Source organism: Cervus canadensis, chromosome 3, assembly GCF_019320065.1.
Source record: "Cervus canadensis isolate Bull #8, Minnesota chromosome 3, ASM1932006v1, whole genome shotgun sequence".
Classification (NCBI taxonomy): domain Eukaryota; kingdom Metazoa; phylum Chordata; class Mammalia; order Artiodactyla; family Cervidae; genus Cervus; species Cervus canadensis.
In genome coordinates this window covers 53,983,923-54,008,647 of record NC_057388.1, presented here as the reverse complement: position 1 = coordinate 54,008,647, position 24,725 = coordinate 53,983,923, and the positions used below count along the sequence as shown (strand labels likewise).

At 35.5% G+C, this 24,725-nt stretch overlaps 2 protein-coding genes across 4 annotated transcripts in view; one reads left to right on the top strand and one right to left on the bottom strand.

Annotated features, from left to right (window-relative positions):
* Nucleotides 1–15,180, top strand: part of LRRN3 (leucine rich repeat neuronal 3) — a 38,898-nt gene extending 23,718 nt beyond the window's left edge. The window contains exon 2 of the mRNA XM_043463174.1: nucleotides 12,174–15,180. Coding sequence (XP_043319109.1) covers nucleotides 12,533–14,659 — 2,127 coding nt within the window. The 5' untranslated portion in view covers nucleotides 12,174–12,532 and the 3' untranslated portion in view covers nucleotides 14,660–15,180. The remainder of the gene's footprint in view (nucleotides 1–12,173) is intronic.
* The window catches only part of IMMP2L (inner mitochondrial membrane peptidase subunit 2), a 921,351-nt gene that overhangs the window by 467,549 nt on the left and 429,077 nt on the right, over nucleotides 1–24,725 (bottom strand). The gene's annotated exons all lie outside the window — the stretch shown is intronic.

Here is a 24,725-nt window from a genome sequence, read left to right as displayed (position 1 = left end):
GATAAGAATAAAAATTGGACCAAAATGGGAAACCTTAGTACATAAGTTTTGTCAGTCACATTGGGAATTTTCTGAACTAAAGGATCTCACACATATGCCTATACACACACATTTTGCAAAGAGAACAATTATTTTTTACACATATATAAGTTGTTCCTGACATAAAAGTAAAAAAAAAAAAAAAATCTCCAAATTTCCTATGAATTGTTCAGGTCCTAAGAATCCCTTTATGACTACCTCTGATTCTAGAAAAATTCCCACCCAATCTATATGCCATAGTTTGACACACAAGTAAATATGTGGATAAACCTCATATAAATCTGAAAATATCATGAAATCTTCATGTAAATTATGTCAGTACATGTTAGTAATATATTATGTTTGTTTGGGAAATATAGTCAAACAGTTTTGACCTTATTTAACATTATTACAAAAACTATTTAATTGTAGAGCAGGAGGACCCTCTCATTTTAGAAATCAAGTCACTAAAGGTTGTGACGTCTTCTCCTAATTTGGGAAATCTCCTTGCTTTCACAATATCCTGCTGCTAATCTACTATTAATCACCCAAAGAGAGATCTATAGTTTAATTATAACCTGAAGCAAAATTTCCATTATTTAGTTTTCCATATTTGGAAAATAAGATGCTTATACTAATACTTCATTCTAAGATGCATGAATGTTAAGGATAATGCATAAATGAGAACTTTTCCTCACGAACACCTACACTTGAGACTATACAAATGCTAAATTAACAAGGAAATGATAAAAAGGAAGTTAAAGAAGCCAGTTAGGCAATCAGATTCCATTGGTACTTACACAATACTGAATGAAGTACTGTTATGTTATAGAGTTCCCTAATACATGGAGTCATTCTCATAGAAGAAATAGAAGCATAAACAGACAGAACAAGTTCTGTCTTAGAAATATCGTTCGTTTTGCTAATTACATACAAAAATCAAGCTCACATATAATGCTATTAATGAAGTGCTCAGTTGAGCAAAAACTATAATTAAAAATAAATACAAATCAGAATCCTTTCAAGATGAGAAATGTCAGTATAACAACAAGCTATTATTTATAAGTATACAGAAATCACTACACCAATATGAAACCCTCCTGAGACTCAGATGGCATTCCCTACTCTCTAAAAAAATATTACAAGTAAGGAATTTCTGCACTATGAATTATCCTTCCTGATTCTGGTTATGCTATAACAAGCTTCCACAGATCTGCTGTTTGGGGGTGCCATGTTTGTAATTATTTTTTAAAGAAAACTATCTTCTTTTTTTTTACTTTATCCCTATGGATTTCCCCACATAGCACAATCCCCAAATTCTGAAAACAGCAGAAGACACCAGCTAAAAAGTCCAAAGACTCTCTCAAAATCTGCCCAAAGCATATTTCAAGATTTAGAGGGGAAAAAAAAAAAGACTTGTGCTATTTAAGTTGCTCCTGGTTTCTCTAAAAGAAATTCATTGCAAGGATTACATTTAAATCTAAGGGAGTCAGCTGAGCCTAGTTTCATGAGGTATGAAAATAGTACATGACTTGCTTTAAGAGTTGCACTAATATTCTCAGTTCAAACAGAAGGTCCAGGATATGACAAGGACACAAAATGATATCAAATCTCCTCTTTTTTCCCTACTTTTTAGCTACAGCTATTCCTATCATAATTCAAAAGAGAATTTTAGCCAGTTTGAAAATAGATGATTTGAGATTCTCAAAATATAAGAATCTAAGGAAATCATCCTCAAAGATAGTACCAATTAAATATATGGGATTCGTCACATGCATTTTAGTGCATAAGTCCTATACAATAACAAAAATAATTTTGCTCTAAAAGGGGAACTTCTTTATAACAGTAACTCCATAAGAAACCTTTATGGGATATTTCAGAACATTATCAATTTGGAAATAGTAATGAAAATGTCCAAAATCCACATTTTGTGGGAAACTAAGACTCAGAGAGTAATATGATTTATCTGAACCACACAGCAAAACTAGGCTTAGAAAAAAAGTTTTGCTTATTCTAGTTCCCCTTCTGTACCACTCAACTGCCTTCTATATTTCATATGAGTAAAACTTTTCTATCAAAGGAGAAATAAACAACAACAAAAGCCAGTGTGCTCATCCAGTTATAGGAAACACATTTCTGAATAGTTACTAAGATAAGTGGTGCTATATTAGTAAACATTTGGGACGAAGTAGAGTTCAGTCGTCTCCCCCTGGTGGCTCAGATGATTAGGAATCTGCTTGCAATATAGGAGACCCAGGTTTGATCTCTGGGTCGTGAAGATCCATCCCTTGGAGAAGGGAACAGCTAACCTCTCCAGTATTCTTGCCTGGAGAATTCCATGGATGAGGACTCAGTGATAGTATAAGATTAACTGAGGAATATTGAGATTTTAAGACTTTATTTGAGCAAAAATCAATTTGAATAGAGTAAAACTGGAAGCGGTTAGGAGGCCCCATTGGCAGGAACTCAGAGAGAGGCTTTAAGAGAGAAAATGTGGAAGCAAACAAAGCAGTGATTGGCTATAGTTTAAAGTCTGCTTAGCTATTTGCCTTGCTGTCCTTAGCAGTTTGATTTTGTAACCTTGAGGCATTTACAGGCTTAGATTTGGGTTTGTTTACAAAGGCCACTGCAAAATTAGAGCCCTATCAGTTAATGACCTCTGTGTTTAATTAATTTAGCAGTGGATTAAAGGCAAAATAAAGGGCCTTGAATCTGAGGGGGAATAAAATGGCAAATCATGTAACCTCTTTGGCCTTAATGTGAAAATGAAGGATGATATCAGAGTCTACAAAAGGAGATGACATGAGGAATACCTGTGGCAATTTACATAAGGCATGAGACCAGCACTACATGGGCCATGCTTGCCATTTATGTGTTGTTTTTAACTGCTCCTTCCACACCCACTCTCCTCCAGAGCACATCCTTCTTCTTGCCCCATCCCATATGCAGCTCCTAATTACCTTGGAGACTCAGTGCCTTCATAACACACTTAGGTATTCTTCCCACCTTGAAAGGAGAAAGGCCAATTAAGAGTCAGTCAAGGCCAAGGGCTTCCCTTGTTGCTCAGTTGGTAAAGAATCCACCTGCAACGTGGGAGACCTGAGTTCAACACCTGGGTTGGGAGGATCCCCTGGAGAAGGGAAAGGCTACCCACTCCAGTATCCTGGCCTGGAGAATTCCATGGACTGTACAGTCCATGGGGTCGCAAAGAGTTGGACACAACTGACAGACTTTCACTTCACTTCAAAGCCAAGGAAGAGAGACCTCACTGTGGAAGGTCCCTAGACTGAGATGACAGTGGGGGAATTTGCTTTAGAAAGAATACTTAAGTCAAAGTCAAAGTGTCAGTCGCTCAGTCATGTCTAAGAACAGTTGTTATTGCTTAGTTGCTAAGTCATGACTTCTGCGACCCCGTGGACCCCGTGGACTGTAGCCCGCCAGGCTCTTCTGTCCATAGGATTTCTCAGGCAAGAAAACTGGAGTGGGTTGTCATTTCCTTCTCTGACCCAGGGAATGAATCTGCATCTCCCACATTGCAGGCGGATTCTTTACCACTTGAGCCACTAAGGTCTCTGCAGATTTTCAACACCCTTCTAGAATGAACCACTTTGCCTGAGTCATTTCACTTCTGAGGACCTTCACTACCTCATTTCTAAGAGAGGATGCAATAGATGGTTCAGAGAACCGTGGTCTTTGGAGCCTCTTCAGGATCAGATGTAAAACCAGACTGGGTGGCATTTAAATATTTCCACAAATCTGACTCTCCTCCACCATCCACCTGTCATGTTATTCAGAATAGATCTTCTCTCCTATGTTTGACCTACTGTGAGCCTAGGTTAGATGTTATTTAAACAAAGGGTTTCATAACTGAGATGAGGTTAAGAATCAATAGATCTCTATGCCCATTTCTAGCTAAAAATTTCTATGACACCAAAAATACACTAATTTAATGAAGGACTGATGCTGAAGCTGAAACTCCAATACTTTGGCCACCTCATGCAAAGAGTTGATTCATTGGAAAAGACCCTGATGCTGGGAGGGATTGGGGGCAGGAGGAGAAGGGTACAACAGAGGATGAGATGGCTAGATGGCATCACCGACTCGATGGACATGAGTTTGAGTAAACTCCGGGAGTTGGTGATGGACAGGGAGGCCTGGTGTGCTGCGATTCATGGGGTTGCAAAGAGTCGGACACGACTGAGCAACTAAACTGAACTGAACTGAACTGAATATGATGCTAAGTTTACTGAGGTGGCTGAAACTTTGATATTATTAAAAATCCATATCCTTCAAATTAGCAAAAAAAATCATCATAAGGCACATATTGTTCATATACCAATATTAATAGTTACTAGCAACTCATTTTTTCCATTTATTTATTTATTCCATCAAGGGACCTAATTCAGGTAATTTACTTACCCAGTGGTTAGTGTACCTCAATATGATGACTAAAGTAACTCTCTTCTTCATTTACTGACTAGATATAAATATAAAATGAAATAGTAATAATGGCAGGTAATCAATCTGATAGCATTAAAAAAAACCCATAATGACTAAAATTCAGTGATCCTAATGTGTTTAAGACATAGAACTACAGCACTAACTATAAACAAGTGATCAATTAAATACAAAGGTTAAAACTCCTTACCCACAGCTATTTTTTAGATATTTTAAAAAATATTTTTCATGTTCAGAGTAGTATCATATAAGCTTAGAATATGAAAAAAACCTTAATGATCATACAACCATTTTCTAAATTCTAATGATCAATAACTTGGGGCATAGGAAAGTAAGATGCCGTGTCCTCAATCATACAATCACCTAGTAAACTTGACCCATATTTCATAATGCAAAGCAAATTTTCTTCCTGTTTATCAATTTTTTATTAACAGCTAAATATTTTAAGTTGACATTCATTAAACTGCTCTAAATAGTCACCATTATCCACTCCCTGAATGTTGACATAGAACAATTATGTTCTGAAAAACTAGAAAATAAATATTTCTCAAGGAAAAAAACAATAACCTTTTATACGGATGCATTTAGTGTAGTCCAACAATACCTTTGGGATACAGAACCTTCAATTAGAATTGAAGAAAGACTGAATCTTAGAACAAAGGAATGTAAAGTCAGATAATGGGAGAATAGAATTTAAGTTCTTTACACAAATGAACTTAGCTAGCAATTTGCTATAGAAGAAACGGAAAAACTGGGCTTTAATGTAGCCATAGCAACCTCCTATCTTTAACAATTTTTTAACTTAAGCATCCAAATGTTTCGCTTCTTCAGACTCTGCAGTCTTTATAATACATAATGAGGTACGGGGAAGAAGCCACACTTTGTTCTTAAGCTTTAGGATTGTAAAAATTCACCTGAAAGATACTGGATATGAAATCTTCTTACCCACGTGTTTCCCCACTACTTCAGTTGAGTTTTTATAAGCATTATAAAAGAATGCAGAAGACTCAAGTTACTTGTGCTGGGTGGAGAGACCTAGGAATCCCTCCTCCTCCGTGTATCTGCAGAGCAGAGCAGATGCTGCTGTTACAAGTCAGCTCTACAGTGCGGCGTCCTCTGTTCTCTTCTCCTTCAGTAACCGAGAACTTGGTGAACAGACAATTTCTCTTATTTATTGTTGACTTTGCAGTGGCTACAACAGTGTCTGCCAAAAAGGAGGCGTCTGGTCAATGTTTCAGAAATGGAGAAAAACAGAAGAAGCTAAAGAATGAAGATCTCTTTTACCAAGCAAAAAATAGTTTTTGGTCTCAAAAATTCCATGTATAATTATAGCTAGAAACTATTTCTATTTTTATTTTAAAGAAATCTAAAGTTATGAATGTCCACAAATATTAAAAAATATCCTTAAGATATGAGAATTCTTAAAATTGCTTTCTTTTAATGGCCAAAACTGGGAGTTTTACACTGCTGGTCAGAGTCTAATTTGCACATATTATTTAATTTAAAACATATAAAACACTTTTGAGGGGGATTTTTTGTTGTTGTTTAATTTTTTAATATAAATTTATTTATTTTAATTGGAGGCTAATTACTTTACAATATTGTAGTGGTTTTGCCATACATTGACATGAATCCATCACAGGTGCACATGTGTTCCCCATCCAGAACCCCCGCTCCCACCTCCCTCCCCATCCCATCCCTCTGGGTCATCCCAGTGCACCAGCCCCGAGCACCCTGTCTCATGGATCGAACCTGGACTGGGACCTGTTTCACATATGATAATATACATGTTTCAATGCCATTCTCCCAAATATCAGGCAAAAATGACATGGGGAAGCCAACAGGAAAAAAATAAAGATGCAATGAGAAAAATTTCGTCTTAAAATGCCTTTTAAATTAAAAAATAAAAAGTCTTCTGAATTTGCCAACCCCCAAAAAGGCCTTACATACACTGCCAATTACACTTTGTCAAAGAAAAATCATTTTTAATCTTTCAATTCTTAAAAATCTTATGAAATATAATGACTAGAAATGAAAGCACAATGACTGATACAGTAGGCTCTCAGCAAATACTTACTGAAAGACTGAATGGAAGAATAAATGAAAAAGTAGATAGATGGTAAACTCTAATAGGGTTTGCCTTTAGACTTGTATGAGTCATTCATTCAAGTCATTTAAAAGAGCCTTGATATAATACACTTCATTGAGATGTCAGTTTTCATTCCTGGTGACATTTCACTAACAATGTCTTCTGAAATTGTATAATATTCAATTATAGCTTACCTTTGCTTTAATATATGGAAGATTCTGTTGCCATTAAAACTAAAAGGAAGTATAAACATGACCTTACAAAAGAAGCTTTAAATGAAAAAGCAACTGAAATGAGCAATAGTTAAGTATGAATTGGTTCTCAGCTCCTAAGTATGACCACATATATGATGTGTACACTAACAATAGGAAATCATTTAATGAAGATGTATCTACAATTATTAAGTTTTATTGCATATGGCTTACTTTATTTTGAAGAAGAGGACAATGTTTTATCTATACGTGATGTACTTTATAAACATCCATCCATTCATACATTCATCCATCATAAAGTATTTATTTGAAGGCTTATTATATCCCAGTCTCAATACAAGGTTCCAGATCATCTTTCCAAGCAACAGTCCTAAAATCTTTAAACCTAACTTGAAATACTGATATTTTCAAGTATAATTTTCCTATTCCTTAGAAAAAAAAAAAATCCCAGCAAATTGATGGAGTATAGGAAATTAAGTAAATATATCAATAATTGTATAATACAAGTTTTCTAAGTTTGAAAAAATTTTTCAGAGTTTCTCTTTTTACTCCAATATATTTAAAAAGGAAAGATGAGGGAGAAGAAGGATAAAAGTAAGAGGATTTAGGGCACATACATTAAAATTCTCAAAAAGTGAAGATGGGATGCTGGTCCATTTATTTTTTAATGACATAACTAGTTTGTTAATTAAAACAAAAAATTTTTACACCAATGCATATAAAAGCAATGTCACCAATATAACTGCTATCTAGCCCAAGTCTCAAAATTGCCGCCAACAAACACCATTTTCTCACTGATAAAGCTAAGGTGTACCTAAAGACCAGCTATTTTTTAAAATTGGTGCTAGTAAAGTGAACCATTTTCTGTTTTACCAATGGAAACTTTGCAGTATAACTGTGATATTTCTACTTTCTAACTGTCAAACAATAAGAAAAAAATTCTATAAAAATCTAGGGGCATATCTTTTCCTCTTTATTTTTTTTTTCTATGTTGCTAATTGTAAGTTGAAAGTGAAAGTCGCTCTGTCATGTTCAACTCTTTGCATGGACTCTATAGTCCACGGAATTCTCCAGGCCAGAATACAGGAGTGGGTAGCCTTTTCCTTCTCCAGGAGATCTTTCCAACCCAGGGATCGAACCCAGATCTCCCGCATCGCTGGAGGATTCTCTACCAGCTGAGCCACAAGGGAAGCCTAAGTATGCTGGAGTGGGTAGCCTATCCCTTCTCCAGCAGATCTTCCCGACCCAGGAATCAAACTGGGGTCTCCTGCATTTCAGGCGATGACCTTGAAACAGATTACACAGGGATTTTAACCACTCTTTTTGGTGTTGTAAGTTACTTAAGGACAAAAAGTCATTTTAATCACTAGTCCATATGCTATCATCTAACACAAGTTAGAGAAAGACAATTGTGAATGATCATGTAGCAAACATTTGTCTAATGACCTACATACTGGCCGAGGCGCTAATCAACCAATCAAATACACTAATATAATCAAATCAAAAGGAAGCTGAGCACAGTTTCCAACAAGAATAATAGTGACCTCATAATTTAGAAAGTAGCAATCTAAAAATCTTATACCTAATAAGGAAATAGTCTAATAATCTAATGTCTAGCAATAATCTATTGTCTAATAATTTTATGGCAAGTAAGGGGAAAAAGAAGTGTAAACAAATAATTATCATGACACAGATGAGAAATGACCAAGAATAAATCTGGAAAAAGTTTCCCACAATAAGCTTTTGGGGGCTGAGGCTATGCTAAAGGCCATGAGGCTCAAGAGGTTCAGTTTCCTGTGATGATATTTGCTCTTTACGAAAGCAAGCATGTCAGACTATCATGTCTGATGACAATAATAAGAAGTCTAACCTAAATTCCCTGCCCCGACTCTCTATTCACAAACAAACTGCAGGTTCATAATTTGTACTGCCAAGTATATTTTTAAAATGAAGCAAAAGCATTGACTGGCAGATTCAGGTATTAACATTTGTACTCTTGATAGTCATATTCCTCACTGTAATGTGTTGGGATTTGGGTCTTGTCCCTTGTGAGTCTGTTTAGTGTGAATCACACCCTGCTCACTATTAGTAGACTGATAATATCAATATTCTAAATTTGAAAAGCTGAAGACAAAGGTAATGGCAGCCCATCATAAGAAATAAATCACTGCACTACCTTTGTCAATATGATTTCATCACATGTTTACATGTGTAGGCAACATGCCTTACTAGAAAGAGCTGCAGGCCTAAAGATAAAGCCTGGATTCTAATTCCACCTCATCAATTATTAGCTGTGTGATTCCAGGCAGATAGATTGTCAATAGCCTTGTCAAAAAAAAAAACAAAAACAAAAACAGTGGTTAAAATCCCTCTGCAATCTGTTTCAAAGTCATTAATAACATAAAATAAACAATGGATATCAAAGGTCTTTGAAAACTGCAAAGCACTAATATGTAAGATGTTATTACTGCCTTACTCTCCTGCAAACAATCCATGCCAAATAATCCATTAGTGAAAGTATCATCATCATTTACAAAGACATGAAAAAAAAATCAATATTACAATAAAGGCAACATTTACATATCCTCTGTTGTACTTCCCATACTGACAATTTCTTCCTACAGACCTGGAAAAATAAAACTCAAATGTGTTCAGTACTTTCAGAACTCTCCTTATTTTCAAAAGCTTACAGAACAAATATAGTTCAGAATAAATGTATTTCAAAAGAAATGTTCAGATTTGGTTGTTTTTGGCATGTGACTATGGCAAAATGATAAAATGAGGTCAGAAAAGAGTTTCTAATTAAAGATACATATAAATTTAAGAAAACACAAGAATTTTAAAACAAAAAATGGCATTAGGTTAAGATCCCCCCCAAAAGAATGTTTTACATTGAACATTTCTAATCCTCTAGTTAACATAAAGGAGAATATAGGTTTCTCTTTGATAGAGAAACTGGATCTAACTGATTAATTGGCCGAAATTATGATTGCTTAGTTCACAACTGAGTTATTTGTGGCATTTGTGGCACACACATTTGTGGCAACACACTGAAATATCTTTTATACTTTGTACCTAGGCTTTTTCTTCATTTTGAAAATAGAGACGCAATAGCTTTCTATTTCAAATTCTATCCTGATACCTCTCCCTATTTACATGTGTCACCCTTGAAAGACTGAAAACTTATGAAGGGAAGAAATCATATCTAAGTCATCCTTTTATCCTCCGACTATGAACCCAAACTGACACATAATAGGTGTTCATTAAACTTTGACTGAATTAATTAAGGAATAAATTAAGATATAATATTAGATGACTTTTCTTTAAAATCTAGCTCTTTTGTATTACACTCAAATATAAAGCTTGAATTTTAGCAATAAAGTTAACACCTATTCTGTATAGTAGATTTATGTGCACTAAACCAGCTAGATTTGAAATTAGGAAATTAAACCAAGCTGCTTAAATTGTATATCAAAAGATGAATATATATATTTATAAATGTAATTCATTTATCAGTTCACTGAAAACCTTTCTTGAGCATCTACTGTGTTCTAGTTACCAGCCCAGGAGCTGGGGTTGCAAAATCAGGCAGATCTCAGGCTTGCAAGGAAGTGAGTGTCTGATGAGGGAGAAAATCAACTAAAAATTCTAACAGAGATGTGTGCTAGGTAGGGCCTTGGAACCACCCTGTACTAGCAGGAAGCTAAGTACAACTTGGGGGGGGAGGAGTTATATGGAAGGCTTCCTAGAGAGGCGATGCTTGAACTGAAGATTGATAAAACAGCAAGAATTAACTTAAAACAAAGAAACAGGCAATCCAGGCAGAGAGAAGAAGTTGAGGCATCTATAGTTCTACAGGCAGAGAGAAGGCTGCATGCAGGAGAATGGCAGAAGATGACAAGAAATATGGAGAAAAAGAGGAGGGACCCCAGATCATGGAAGTCTAAGGATTTATAAGGTGTCTTCAGGGAAGAAGCAGTTGTATTAAATTCTTTCAAGGGGCTTAGAGCTTACTTAAAACAGATTAAGAGTAATAATATCTGAGGAGTATTTTATAAAGAAAGGAATTCTGATCATTAAATAGGTGAAGTAATTTTAAAAAAAAGATACTTAATTCAGGATAACTTAGTAGTTATCTGAACTTCATGATCCAGTTTTATCAAATATCTTAGTTTATAAGAGGAGGATAAGATGTGACTTCGAACTGTAAATTTTTTACAAGTTTCAAAACCAAGGAATTTTTTTAATTAAATAAAAAAAAAGGTTTATCTCTCTGTGGAAGCTATATCTCCAAATATATTTACCTCTGTCACTGAAATACCCATGTTAGAGTCAGTCAGCAATGCCATCATGAATGTCAATACTGGGCAGAGATGAAAGAACAGTATTCACAGACTGATTATTCAGCAGAGTTACTCCTGGTAGGCACAATCTCAGAATGAACAGGGCAAACGTGCTCCAGCTGTCCCGTACATTTGCAGGGAGAACTCACCAGCAGTCTAACAGGTGGAGTGGACATCTGAAAGTTGTGGGGTATTTTATAATACAGCACATATCAAAATTGCAACTTGATTTTGCAGTTGCTTATTATTACAACAAAGACATCAGTAACCCTTTAAAAGAAGGTATAGCTAAGTGTCTGTTTTACTGATGTGATAAAGTTACTTTTTAATTGCTGTAACTAATGGAATGTAAGTTATTTTCAGGGGATAATAAAGCGGTCTAATATTAATCTGAATTTCAGCTAAGCGTGACAATATACAAGTGCATCTACAGCAAGTTAGAAAATCTTTTCCAAAGACTACAAAATACAAGTCACTTTATACAAAGGAGACTTTGGAAAGAAGTATGAATGAAAATGGAAAATTCAGCTAAATACCACAATTTCTACATCATCTACATTATAATTTTGTTTCTAACTGTCTTCTCCTGGAAACCTGAGGAATCACAGTCTAACTCATTTGATTTTTAACTGAACAGCATTATTTATTTATTGTTTATTTATAACCTTTTAATTTTGCCTCTGTAAAAGAAAATAAAAAAAGCCATCACTGAAAGGTTTTCTCCTCCCCCCCACTGTAATTGTCAAATAGAACAACAAATAATAGCTTGTAATAACAAACAATAAAACAAGCAAAGATTTGAAAAACAGAGAAAAATTCTTTATGTTTAATGTAACTTAAGTCTTCTAAAGATACAGTTTCTCAGCCTGTCCAATGTCTGGGCCAGTTACTACTAAGGGCAGTTATAACAGGGAATAAAGTCATCAAAACATATTGAATTAACTGTAAAGTAAGAGTATTATATGTAAGAATCATAATTAGTTAATGGGTATTGTATTTTTTCCTTTGGACTAATTATTTTTCTTTTTTCTTTTATATTTTACTTTATTATAGTTAGCATCATGCTGCTATTCCTGCAAGTACTGAACAAGCATGGGATGTGAATATTATACTCCTAAATAAATGAATTGCCTAATTTCCTGTGACCATCTATACATACTCCATCTTCAAAAGTTAAATCCATATTCTATCATAAAGGAGACAGAAGCCTTTTCTCCAATATGCATGGCATTTCTGGACAATGCAACTGTGGCACTGGCACTTATTTCCATGAAGAAAATCTTTGCCGTTCTCTGGCATTCATCATTTGACAAAAGCAACTATTTTTTTTATCAATCAGCTCTTACTGATCTTACTAACAGTGACCGTGGAATCCTTAAGGGCCCATTAAATTTCTGAAGAAGAAAGCTAAGATGAAGGACCTGCCACTCCAAATTCATGTGCTGCTTGGCCTAGTTATCACTACCCTAGTGCAAGCTGTAGATAAAAAAGCAGATTGCCCACAGTTATGTACATGTGAAATCCGGCCCTGGTTTACACCTCGATCCATTTATATGGAGGCATCTACAGTGGATTGTAATGATTTAGGTCTTTCAAATTTCCCAGCCAGACTGCCTGCTGACACACAGATTCTGCTACTACAGACTAACAATATTGCAAAAATTGAATACTCCATAGACTTTCCAGTAAACCTTACTGGCCTGGACTTATCTCAAAACAACTTATCTTCAGTCACCAACATTAATGTAAAAAAGATGCCTCAGCTTCTTTCTGTATACCTAGAAGAAAACAAACTTACTGAGCTGCCTGAAAAATGTCTGTCTGGATTAAGCAACTTACAAGAACTCTATATTAATCACAACTTGCTTTCTACAATTTCACCAGGAGCCTTTATTGGCCTACATAATCTTCTTCGACTTCATCTCAATTCAAACAGATTGCAGATGATCAACAGTAAGTGGTTTGAGGCTCTTCCCAATCTGGAGATTCTGATGATTGGGGAAAATCCAATCATCAGAATCAAAGATATGAACTTTAAGCCTCTTATCAATCTTCGAAGCCTGGTTATAGCTGGTATAAACCTCACAGAAATACCAGATAACGCCTTGGTTGGACTTGAAAACTTAGAAAGCATTTCTTTTTATGACAACAGGCTTATTAAAGTGCCCAATGTTGCTCTTCAAAAAGCAGTTAACCTCAAATTTTTGGATCTAAATAAAAATCCCATTAACAGAATACGGAGGGGAGATTTTAGCAATATGCTACACTTAAAAGAGTTGGGAATAAACAATATGCCTGAGCTGATTTCCATCGACAGTCTTGCTGTGGATAACTTGCCAGATTTAAGAAAAATAGAAGCTACTAACAACCCCAGGTTGTCTTACATTCACCCAAATGCATTCTTCCGGCTGCCCAAGCTGGAATCACTTATGCTCAACAGCAACGCCCTTAGCGCCCTGTACCAGGGTACAGTTGAGTCTCTGCCAAACCTCAAGGAAGTCAGCATACACAGCAATCCGATCAGATGTGACTGTGTCATCCGCTGGATTAATATGAACAAAACCAACATTCGATTTATGGAGCCAGAGTCACTGTTCTGTGTGGACCCGCCCGAATTCCAAGGCCAGAATGTGCGGCAGGTGCATTTTAGGGAAATGATGGAAATCTGTCTCCCTCTTATAGCTCCTGAGAGTTTTCCTTCCAACCTGGATTTAGAAGCTGGGAGTTATGTTTCCTTACACTGTAGAGCTACCGCAGAGCCACAGCCTGAAATCTACTGGATAACACCTTCTGGTAAAAAACTCTTGCCGAATACTCTAACAGACAAGTTCTATGTCCATTCTGAAGGCACCCTTGACATAAGTGGCATCACCCCAGCAGAAGCGGGTATATATACCTGCATAGCAACTAACCTGGTGGGTGCTGACTTGAAGTCTGTTATGATCAAAGTGGATGGCTCTCTTCCCCAGGATAACAATGGGTCCTTGAATATTAAAATAAAAGATGTTCAGGCTAATTCAGTTCTGGTGTCTTGGAAAGCAAGTTCTAAAATTCTCAAATCCAGTATTAAGTGGACAGCCTTTGTCAAGGCTGAGAATTCCCATGCTGCCCAAAGTGCGCGAATACCATCTGATGTCAAGGTGTATAATCTTACTCATCTGAACCCAGCAACTGAGTATAAGATTTGTATTGATATCCCCACCATCTATCAAAAAAGCAGAAAACAATGTGTAAATGTCACCACAAAAGGTTTGGACCCTGATCAAAAAGAGTATGAAAAGAATAACACCACAACATTTATGGCTTGCCTTGGAGGCTCTCTGGGGATTATTGGTGTGATATGTCTTTTCAGCTTCCTCTCTCAAGAAGTCAACTGTGATGGTGGGCATAACTATGTAAGGAATTACTCACAGAAACCAACTTTTGAATTCAATGAGCTTTATCCTCCTCTGATCAACCTCTGGGAAACAGGCAAAGAAAAAGGTACAGCACTGGAAGTAAAAGCAACTGTTATAGGCGTGCCAACTAACATGTCCTAAGAACAACCAACTCAATCTACTTCAAACAAAAAGTCAAAACTGTGGTTGTACTTTAAAAAAAAAAAGGCAGAGAAATATTACTTTGTAGAAAGAAGTTTAAGCTTCACCAGTGCTGCTCCTGACCATGGACATATGTACAAGTTCAGCATTTTAATTAACTGGCTTCAAAGGGTACTGTGGCAACCAAATCAAATAAATCCTTTTTCTAGACCTTTCATGTAACTTTTCTGTCTGGACTACAGTTAAAGTGGACAAAAAACATTTCTGTATTTTTTTTAAGTATATAAGAGTAGTTGAACTGAGCAATACCTCCTCCTGTGTTGTATTACACATATTAGCCACGAGTTTTTGCAGTGACCCGATAAACTTGAATTGACACGTGGTGTAATAAAATGGACAAATTCTGTAGAGTAGACACAGTGAGTATGTGGACCTCTTTTATAAGGAAAAATACATTTTGGATTAAAATCAGTTGCTTTTGTCTTGTTTTTGTTTCTAAATAAAGAATAATTTCTGGGAAATATCATCCGACCAGATATTTAAGTGACAATGTTTTCAAAAGTGTTTTTCTATAATGAAATTTGGAAGGCTAAGAGTTAGACTTGTACTGGGGATGTAACTACATATTTATAATGCACAAAAATGGATCTTGGAAGGCACTTTATCAATACTGAACAGCAATAATAATATTGTACTTAACCCCTTATTGATAAATACAAATCCTCTAGGAAATTATGTATTCACTTAAAGATTTTCTCAACAAGAAGCTTTTGGACTGGATTTAATTATTAGGTTCATGTAATATAAACCCAATATTTAAGGAACTGAAAGTCTTATTTTAATAATTGGCAGTAACTCAATATTAGGCTGCTTGCTTTATAGAAAATATCACCAAATCTCACTAGCACTTACCTAGGTGTAATTTTCAAATCTTGTTATGATTGTAAACAGTTAATGAGCTTCACTGCAATAACAAGCAAATAGTCTAATACTCTTCTATATTGCAAATACAGTAAGAAAACAATATATTCTATATGGCCCCCAAAGAAGCAGGTTTATATAATTGCATAGCAACTTATCCAGTTGGTATGGACTTAAAGATAGTTATGATCAAAGTGGATGGTTCTTTATCCCAGGAAAACAATAGATTTTAGAATTTTAGGAGACTACAATTTTTTGAGACTGGAATTTTTAAATTTTATCTTAAGATATACAGAATTGATAATAGAAGAAGTTCCAGAGTTAAACAGAAATTTTAGAGGACTGTTTTACTAATGAAAAGATTCTGAGACTAATTTAGAATAAAGCAAACAAAAAAAAAAGTGCAGTTCTCTATGACTATATGTAAGGCACCTAAAGGAATGCAGCTTAAAAAATCAAGAATCATTGAAATACTAATATTTGTAATTTAGAATCTTATACAAAAAATACAAGAGTTTTACCTGGAAAAAACTACCAAGATTTTTTAAGGTTTTAGTCATATTTACAAACAAAAATCCATAGTTCTACCCCGCAAAAATGTATCTATATACAAATAAAACATCCTGAAACTATTTTAAAAAAAACCACCAACAGTAATAAGCCTTACTTTCTACATGCAAATTTCTTATCTCTACAAGGCTTCCTTGTTAATTGCTACTTTAACTGTTCATAATCAATTGCTTAACTGCTCTTACAGAGGCTTCCTTCCTATTACCAACATGTCACTGGCCTGTAAACATCTCTAGCACTGAAGTCATATCAATTTATTTAATACTAGACGTTTGCTTTTGTGATAGCACTAACAGTATCTAATGAAATCCAAGCTGTTAATGCAATGCTTGAAAGTAATTGTTAGGAATTCTTTAATACGAAAGGACAAACTGTGTTAATTTTACCACAAACAAAATATGAAACTTGCTAATTCAGTGTGTTTCCCAAACACAAATTTTACAACCTGATGAATCACTATCACAGAGAGGCTGACATTAGAATTTATCAGCAAGACACGCTCATACAACACAAGAGGTTTCAGCACCATGGACAGAGCTTTTTAAGAGCCAGGCTATTTATCAAAAATATAGGAGCTGAAATATGACCTGATAGGATGCAGGTATTGTATAGGTCAGCAAGAACTTGCTTAGGTACCTTGTATATGTCTATCTGCATGAAGAACTATAACAAACATATGGGGAAGCTGAGAATCCATTTCAAGCTACATTTTTCTTAGAGAAATTGCAGTAAATACGTATTCTGAATAGATACCTTACAGTGAGCACAGAAATTAAGTATTTCTGTTACAGCTGAATAAATACAGATGCTCAAAGCAAATCATGATCCTATTTCCTTGCTCAAATTCTAATCTAAATTTCCAGTGAGGGGGAAAAAAAAGACATTTGCTTCAACAACAGAATAGCATTTCATACTCCCTATGTTACCTCCTAAAATTCACATAAAATTAACTAAGCACTGCACAGAGTACCCAACACATGTAACTTAGAATTTGGTGATACCATATGAATACAAATGAGAACTTTGCCTATAATACATAAAACTCCAAAGTTTATATCTCTATGGATGCCAAATGGCCCCCTCACTTGGCATAAAGGAAAACATTTTTTAGGAAAAAAAAAAATTTATAAATTACACTACAAAATAAATCCCAATTTTTGGAAAACAAGAATGCCTAGTTGAATACAAAACTGCATACAAACAATGTGGTGTAAAATGTGCAACTATCAACAAAGCCATGTAACAATATGTGACATATGACCAGTCAAATGGGACCATTTTGCTTAGCAAGAAATGAAATAGATTTATGATACATAGATCAGTCCTTTAATACTTATCACAGTACTTAAATTTTATTCTAATTAGATTAAAAATTAAGCAAAATTACCTAACAGTAAGCATAATTGCAAAATTATAAATCCTTCATTCACTTAAATATATTTTATTTTGTTTATATTCAATATGTATGTATTGAATGGCTATTAGTCACTGGAAAAATAGAAGTGAACAGGACAAATTCACCACCATTAAGGGGCTTCTATTCGACTGGACTACATTATGATAACGTATCACTGCTTTCAAAAATACATGTTAACTGTTACCTAGTGGAGACCCAGTTTCAAGCCACACCTTCACAGAATGGTTGTATTCAGAAAATCAATTTTTTTCATTTGGTCTAAAATGTTTTATTTATCACATGTTGATATAGGAACTTAATTCTATTATTGCTCTTAATACACACACACTAGCCTAACACCATCCTCAGACTAGTTAACATCAAGATGCTTGTCTACTTACCATAAATTATTTCAAAGCACAGAAACATAGATAACAATTATCTTTCCCCTATTCTCAACATAGATTGATTGCCCAAGAAATATGAGGAAGTTAAATTCAAGAAGGTAAATCTACCACTGCCAATGTTTAAGTATTTTATGAGGAAGACCAACTTACTCTATCCACTCTTATAAAATCTTACAACAGCTATGAATAGCAATTTCATAGATTAGCCTTTTACATGAAAAATTAGAAGTGATAGGTGAGTAACCAATAAAGCAAACAACTAAAATTATATATCTCCTTTAAAAAATGTTCTCACAGCTATCACAAGTAGCTGAAAAGAATTCTCATTGTATATATAACTATCAAGAACATCTTTAGGTTCACTACAATGCTGACTTTCTAGGAGATGAGGAATTATTAATAGTAATTATATTGTGGCTACATGTCCTTTGATTCATTCTCTGTCTTTCTGTATCTCTGTAAATTGCCAAAACAAATTCTAACAAATAAATTCAAAGTTTTTTTTTCAAAGAATATGGTTATCACAGGTAATTTAGAATATCAAACACCCCAAATGGTCATCTGGGTATAAATCTAAACAGAAAGACTAAAATGATTTTCTCTTTAAATGTTAAAGAGAAATTTAAATTTTCTCTTTAAATTTTCAGCCATAGTTTTGCAGTCTTTAATCATTATAATATTATTTTACCCCGACAAATGAATTGCTAAGCAACTCCTGTTGCTTAGGAGTATGGCAGTGTTATACTGGAAAGAAATAGCCATGAAGCAAAATCAAAAACAGCCTAGAATCAAAATGCTATAAGCAGTATCATGGAGGTCTGGAAAAAGAAAGAATCTGACTCTAATTTCAATACAATAGTGACCACGTCTCTGTGTTAATTTGAAAAGAGAGAACTTTACCTATTGTTAAGGGTGACCACCAACTTGATTTATATTATTTCTCTGAGGCAAGGGAAAAATAAAACACTGTTTATCCACAGAAATACAATGGAAAAATCTGAGTTAATTTTTATTTCCATGGTCTGTATATCCACTAAAGTATCCAAAATTAAAATACAAATTTTAATTATAACTAAAATATTAAAGTATTAAAATACTTTAAATTTTAATAAGTATTAAAATACAAACTTTAAAGAATAGTAATCTATTAAAATATAAATTATTACCAAAATCTGGCCTAAACATTCCATTAATGATATAGCAAAGGTCCTCTTGAATTGACTAGGAAGCATTCAGCATTCTCAAGTGAGAAGACACATGAAATTTGGAACACATGAAAAGGACACATTTCCTTTTTATTCCTACTGAAAATAGACAAACCCATATAGATATGGATTCACTTACTCTAGTTCAGTTACACATACATCAGAGAACACTTAGCTTATCTTTGAAAAAAGCCATATGGTCAATATCAAATAAGGGGTTAGATATATCACAGATACACAGATATATAGCTTTCTCTTAAAAGTAAAGTGAGGTATTTAAGTAAGCAATGACTTAAGAACAAATTTATCACATATAACTTCCATATTAGTGTAATGTGGTCCAGAATAACAAAGCATAAAAAAATGAATTGTGGCTGACTTCAACAAGCCTTTCAGAAGGATGAATTGTTATGGCATTTGAAGTTTTCATAGTGCTTAGTGTGTATATCTTTTCTAATTCTGATATATCTTCAAGAAACTAATGGAATTCTGTGACCATTTTAAGAAAAATCCAGGTTCTCACTAAAACATATGGTTCAGTGTCTGAAGGTGTTGATTCAACATTCAGTTGTGATATTCATTTACAATGTTTACCAGCCTCTGGAACGAACAATGGAGTAAACCTTGAACATAAATTGACCCTCCTAATCCTAGAATAGAGAGAATCAGACAGTAATAAAATAACCTCCCTGTCATCTGTGGTAACAGATTCAAGGTTGATAAAGACAAATAGTTCTTAAACCAACAGAAATGTCATTATTAAAGGAATGATCAAAGAACTTACCTTACCTGCAGGTCAAGAAGCAATGGTTAGAACCGGACATGGATCAACAGACTGGACCAAATTGGAAAAGGAGTATGTCAGGGCTTATTTACCTCATATGCAGGGTACATCATGTGAAATACTGGGCTGGATGAAGCACAAGCTGGAATCAAGATTGTCAGGAGAAATGCCAATAACTCAGATATGCAGATGATACCACCCTTACGGCAGAAAGTGAAGAAATAAGAGCATCTTGATGAAAGTGAAAAAGGAGAGTGAAAAGGCTGGCTTAAAACTGAACAGTCAAAATGAAGATCGTGGCAACTGATCCCATCACTTCATGGCAAATAGATGGGGAAACAAGAAAAACAGTGACAGACTTTATTTTCTTGGGCTCAAAAATCACTGCAGATGGTGACTGCATCCATGAAATTAAAAGACGTTTGCTCCTTGGAAGAAAAGCTATGACCGACAAAGACAGCAATTAAAAAGCAGAGACATTATTTAGCAAAGGTCCATATAATCAAAATTATGGTTTTTCTAGTAGTCATGTATGGATGTAAGAGTTGGACCATAAAGTAAGCTGAGCATCAAACAATTGATGCTTTTTGAACTGTGGTGTTGGAAAAGACTCGAGAGTCCCTTCGACTGCTAGGAGATCCAACCAGTCCATCCTAAAGCAAATCATCCCTGAATATTCACTGGACTGATGCTGAAACTCCAATACTTCGGCCACCTGATGTGAAGAACTGATTCATTGGAAAAGACCCGGATGCTGGGAAAGATTGAAGGCAAGAGGAGAAGGGGATGACAGAGGATGAGGTGTTTGAATGGTATCACCGACTCAATGGACGTGAGTTTGAGCAAGTCCCAGGAGTTGGCAGTGGACAGGAAAGCCTGCCATGTTGCTGTCCGTGGGATCACAAAGAGTCGGACACGACTGAGTGACTGAACTGACTGATGTTCAAAGACACCAAGAGAGTTCTTAAAAGAATACTATATAACACTGACGTTCACTATCAAAACTGGGGTTAAAGACAGATATCTCTGGTAAACATCCCTTTAATAATGATTACAGAGAGGAGTCACATGTTTAAGAAAAGAACCAAAAATCATGTCTAGAAATAGCTTTTTAAGGTTTCTGGAATTCCCATCCCTGTTTCTTAGGCAGCTGCCAAGCAAACCAACATTCATATATTGATATGATTTTCATGTTATATTCCTTATTTTATTAGAGTTAATAAAACATATTTATATATAAAATGTATTAATTTATATGATTATGTGATTCTAACTAACCAACCCAAACCTTTGAGTATAAAAGTAAGAGCCCTTCAATAGAGAAAAGAATCCACCTGCAATGCGGGATACCTGGGTTCAATCCCTGGGTTGGGAAAATCCCCTGAAGAAAGGAAAGGCTACCCACTCCAGGAACTGGCCTGGAGAATTCCGGACTGTGTAGTCCATGGTGTCACAGAGTTGGACATGACTGAGCAACTTTCACTTCACTTCACTCAATAGAGAAAAGATTAAAAGTAGGACAAAAACCATCTATTTCTTTCTTCTATCAAAATCCTTATATGCATGCATTCATAGAGATTTAGTAGGTTGCATTGAAAAATTCAGTTACATCAAAAACAACTGTGTCAGGGTAAGGGATGTTAGGTTTTTCAAACAACGGATTATGTGCATCTCAGTCCAGGCTCAGGCCTGAAATCACAATGTGATGCTTGAGAGATTTTCCTGGCAGATATAATGTATAGCAACTAATGGAAATATCATTAATAACATTATTGCATTTGAACAGGTATACATTCACAGTTCCTTGAGTAGCAAGATAAAAACTAGAAAGGAATACCACTTACTGAATGGTGAATATGTACCATACTAAAAATGTGCTAGGGTCATAATAAATCCACTCTGGATCTAAAGGAGAAGCAGTGTGGGGAAAATGAACATTTACCATCTTTCTATGTATCATGCATACTGACAGATATACAGGCTCACTCTCCTGCTGTGTCTCCATGTTTACATTCCTCTGTCTCTGTCTCTCTCTCTCACACACACACAAATATTTACATTAATTCAGTTTTCATGAAATACTTGTGGGTTCAGCACTAACACTCCCACTTTATAAATCATTCTCAGAGAAGTAATTTTTTCTCCCAAGATAATAACAATATAGACCAGAAAAAAATTAAAAAAAGACATAATATCACGTGAAAAAGTAACAGTCAGATCCTTTTCTGGCATGCCATAACCCACAAAAATAACTAAAAGGTGGATTTGGGGAGGGACTACATATAAATAGTATACCAGATTCACTAATTGTGCTTATCATCTAACTACCTCCATAAATATATTCATTTTCATATTCCTATCTCAGTTTTGCATGAGCAATTGGTGTAAAGGGCTCCAATTTGCCAACTGTGTTACTGCTTGCCAAAGACAGGCTGTGAGCACTGGTTTATCAACCACACATACACAAACAAAACCCCAAAGACCTGTATATATTCTTATAAGTTAAACTATTAAATCAGCATATTCACTAAGTATTCACTGACTTAAAGATACTTCTGTGGCTTTTGCAGTTGCTTAGTTGTTGTTAAGTCATGTCCTACTCCTTTGTGACCCCATCAACTGCAGCCCGCCAGGCTCCTCTGTCCATGGGATTTCCCAGACAAGAATACTGGAGTGCGTTGCCACTTCCTTCTCCAGGGAATCTTCCTGACCCTGAGATGAAACTCACATCTACTGCATGGCAGGCGGAATATTTACCACTGAACAACCCGCAAAGCCTGAAAGCTCCTTTAGGGACTTATAAAAGACCTTTCTATAATTATTTCCATGCATCCATTTCATGATCCTATGTATAGTCCTCTTTTTCTATCCCATTGCAGAAAAGTGAAGAAGAGTCAGTCACCTGTTTTATCTGCTTTCTGACTCTAGCTTAGGTTTGTCATACATGATAACTCAGACAACATCACCCTTATGACAGAAAGTGAAGAACCAAAGAGCCTCTTGACGAAGTGAAAGAGGAGAGTGAAAAACTTGGCTTAAAGCTCAACATTCAGAAAACTAAGATCATGGCATCTGGTCCCATCACTTCATGGCAAATAGGGAAATAAGGGAAACAGTGGCTGACTTTATTTTGGGGGGCTCAAAAATCACTGCAGATGGTAATTGCGGCCATGAAATTAAAAGACACTTACTCCTTGGAAGGAAAGTTATGACCAACCTAGACAGCATATTAAAAAGCAGAGATGTTACTTTGTCAACAAAGGTCTGTCTAGTCAAAGCTATGGTTTTTCCAGTGGTCATGTATGGATGTGAGAGTTGGACTGTGAAGAAAGCTGAGTGCCGAAGAATTAATGCTTTTGAACTGTGGTGTTGGAGAAGACTCTTGAGAGTCCCTTGGACTGCAAGGAGTTCCAACCAGTCCATCCTAAAGCAGATCAGTCCTGGGTGTTCATTGGAAGGACTGATGTTGAAGCTGAAACTCCAATACTTTGGCCACCTAATGCAAAGTGCTGACTCATTTGAAAAGACCCTGATGCTGGGAAAGATGAGGACAGGAGGGGAAGGGGATGACAGAGAATGAGATGGTTGGATGGCATCACCGACTCGATGGACATGAGTTTGAGTAAGCTCCGGCAGTTGGTGATGGAGAGGGAGGGCTGGCGTGCTGTGGTTCATGGGGTCGCAAAGAGTCAGACATGACTGAGTGACTGAACTGAACTGAACATGATAACTCTGACCTTGAAAGGAGGTACATATAGAATAAAGCTTAAAGGGGACATCTTTTCAGCTTTCTGCCAACATGCCCATCTTCTTGTATATTGATGTCATAAACATCTGCAGCTTAGGGGTTATAAGTAAATGGGCCCTGAGAGTTTAGTTTAGCTTTGCTGGACAACTTGTAGTCTATTACATACCTCTGATTCTGAGGAGTTCTAACACATGAATTGGGATTTATAAATTGGTTCTGAGGAGTTCTAATAAAGAATTTGTTCAAGGGGATTAAAAGCTACTTAACATAGATTAGGGAACATGGATTGTTTGTTGATAAATGGGGCAGCAAAAAATATTAAACAAAAACTTGACACTATCAATTTTAACCATGAGATTAAAATCTTCAGATGTCCATTTATGAAGTGGATCTTCTGTATGTCCCAGTGGAAGAAATAAAGTGATTCATTAAAACAAGTGAATATTTGCATAGATTAGTGAGCTTCTATGGAGTTAAATTGACATGCAGATTTTATATATGGAGAAGTATCTCAGAAATTTAATGAGCACCAATTGTGCTTGCAAATATATCAAAGTCACTATGCTGAACCATTTCTCATTCTACAGATACCACTCCACTTTGATTTTTTTTTTAATGAATCATTTGTATGTAAGAACTCCTTTGCTACTACAACAATAGCAAACTTTCTAAACAGAGAAGGTGTGGCCCATGCTTTCATTCATACATGAATCTTACCCATGCACTCTTCATTTATTGAGGATCTGCTATGTGCCAGACATGGTATTAACTACTAGAGATGCAATATTGCCTATGATAGACAAACTCCCTGACATTATAAAACTTATAGCCTATAGGTAGATACCAACAAATGAATCTGGTAATTGCAATATAGGTTAATAAAAATATGATAGGCATGCGGATAGCTTACATATACGTTGGGGTATGGATTATTATAAAGTAGGCAAGAAAGGGTTCTAACAACTAAAACTGCCTTTACACAATCTCCCAATTAAAGAGCGGAGGAATGCTGGGAACAGGCTAGGGACAGTGTAA